The sequence below is a fragment of the Crocodylus porosus genome, unplaced genomic scaffold (genome assembly GCF_001723895.1).
Source record: "Crocodylus porosus isolate Cpor-Errol unplaced genomic scaffold, CroPor_comp1, whole genome shotgun sequence".
Classification (NCBI taxonomy): domain Eukaryota; kingdom Metazoa; phylum Chordata; order Crocodylia; family Crocodylidae; genus Crocodylus; species Crocodylus porosus.
The window spans coordinates 38,061,069-38,063,040 of record NW_017728886.1 but is presented as its reverse complement, the minus strand read 5'-3'; the positions used below and the strand labels follow the sequence as shown (position 1 = coordinate 38,063,040).

Here is a 1,972-nt window from a genome sequence, read left to right as displayed (position 1 = left end):
AGAAGGGAGAAGCCAGGGGAAGATGCAGATTGGAGCCAATCCTCCACCCTCCTGATCCAATAGCTAACATCTGTTGAAGCAGAGGGATGGGATTAAGTCAGGGCAATTTCTATGAATCATCATGAGTTAAACCTGGGAGCTGCAATTGTCTGCACCCGTAGTGAATTTATTCCCTAGTTTATCTTGCTGTAACCTGTTCATGTATCCAAACTCTAGGACTGTGTTTGTTGTAAGCTTTCTTTCTTCATTATGATATGAAGGCCTCTGATCTAAAACTTGGGGTTCTTTTTCCCTCATGGAATTGTATAAAGTGTTTACAGGGAACACACATCCAATACATTTATATGATCAGGTGTGAAGTGCTAAGACAAAGAGCTTGTCTGCACATTAAGATTTAAAATTACATTCCAGCTTAGTGTTAAGTGACTAGCTAGTCTTCATCAACTAGAATGGGTCTAGCCACCACCACCGCATTGTCCTCAGATAGATTTCTTGAGTATTTATGCAGTATTTGGGCTTCTATTTATAAAATGCTTTGCTTCATTTCTGAATGAAAAGAGCCATGTAAGTATATTTAATTATTGTTAAAAATAATGTGCATTCTTCACATGACAAGCAATATTTTGATCTAAATTAAACCGTAGTTCTTAGGTAACTAAAAACAGAATTTATTATTATATTTTTACTACCACTGTTATACTAGCGATAAAATCCTGAACGTTTAATCTACCACCATACACTTAAAAAATGTTGAACACCTTTGACTCTCACTGAAGTCAATTGGAGCCTATGCTATTTAAAACGTGTCAGGGTATGCTGAGCATCTTGGGGAATTAGCAGTTTATTGAATGAAGTTATTAAAATGTGCTTTATTGAAAAGTATTTAATGGGTTTTTTCCCCTTCTGTATTTCTTTCAGGGAATTCTTCTTTGGGAAATATTTCTGCAGGGAATTACTCTAGCTATAAGAACCTGGAGGAAGACATGGCTAAGTATTAAGCTTTTTTAGTTATCTCCATGACTGCTTTTCTTTTAAACTGTGATACAGGATGTTCAAACCATCCTTTTCCTAAAAATAATTGTGTTTAAAACAATGAAATAAACATTTAGCTAGGACCTAAATGAATGTCAGTCAAAATTCTACACATCATGAGAGGGCTGCGCACTTTGTTCATTTGTTAGGCTGCACTCATTGCACACTGCTGGAGAAGTCTTCCATTTCTCTATTCTTCCCTGAGCAAAGTCTGTGGACACTACCCTCCTACTCTCTTCTGTTGCATGGAGTCCCTGCAGCTCACTACCAATTTCCCTAATAGCTAGGACTCTTTTTGCCTACCTGTATCAGGTTGTATGCACCTTTGTTCTCCCCTTCCTCACCGTGCTGGTATCTCCCATTCTCTCCCCCCTACAAAAGACCGTCTGTGCCTGCAATAACATCTTTATCCAAAATGTTATTATTTCCTTTCTTTCTTCTTATTGCCCGTCTTTGTAAATGTACCATTAAAATGGACAGAACTGAAATGAGGGGGTTTTTATGTTGTAAAGTGTCAATGGCTATTATCCACTAGTTTCTTAAGTTCAATAGCGAAAAATATCACTGGACAAGCGTAACTCTATTACTGATATCTCAGGCCCTTGCAGAACATCTTGTCCATCAAGACTATATTAAGGAGGAATACACATCCTCGTCAATTAGTAAGGAGTCAGAGGAAGGGCACTCTGAAGTGCTTTGGGTTAGAGTACAAGGCAGTCGAGGGGAAAGAGACTTAACAGTGGGTGTCTACTACAGACCTTCCAACCAAGGGGAAGAGCTAGACCAGGAATTCTTAGGTCAGCTCACTGAGGTAGTGAAGTCTAAGGATGTGGTAGTCATGGGGGACCTGAACTTCCCGGACATCTGCTGGGAAGAGCAGTCAGCCAGGTCTGACCGCTCACATAGGTTCTTAGACAGAGTGCAAGACCTCCATCTAACC

General features: G+C 39.5%; 1 protein-coding gene across 1 annotated transcript in view; it reads left to right on the top strand.

Moving 5' to 3' along the window:
* Positions 1 to 1,972, top strand: part of LOC109308457 (multidrug resistance protein 1-like) — a 74,750-nt gene that overhangs the window by 5,209 nt on the left and 67,569 nt on the right. Inside the window, exon 3 of the mRNA XM_019532764.1 lies at positions 919 to 991. Within this exon, the coding sequence (XP_019388309.1) occupies positions 919 to 991 (73 nt within the window). The remainder of the gene's footprint in view (positions 1 to 918; positions 992 to 1,972) is intronic.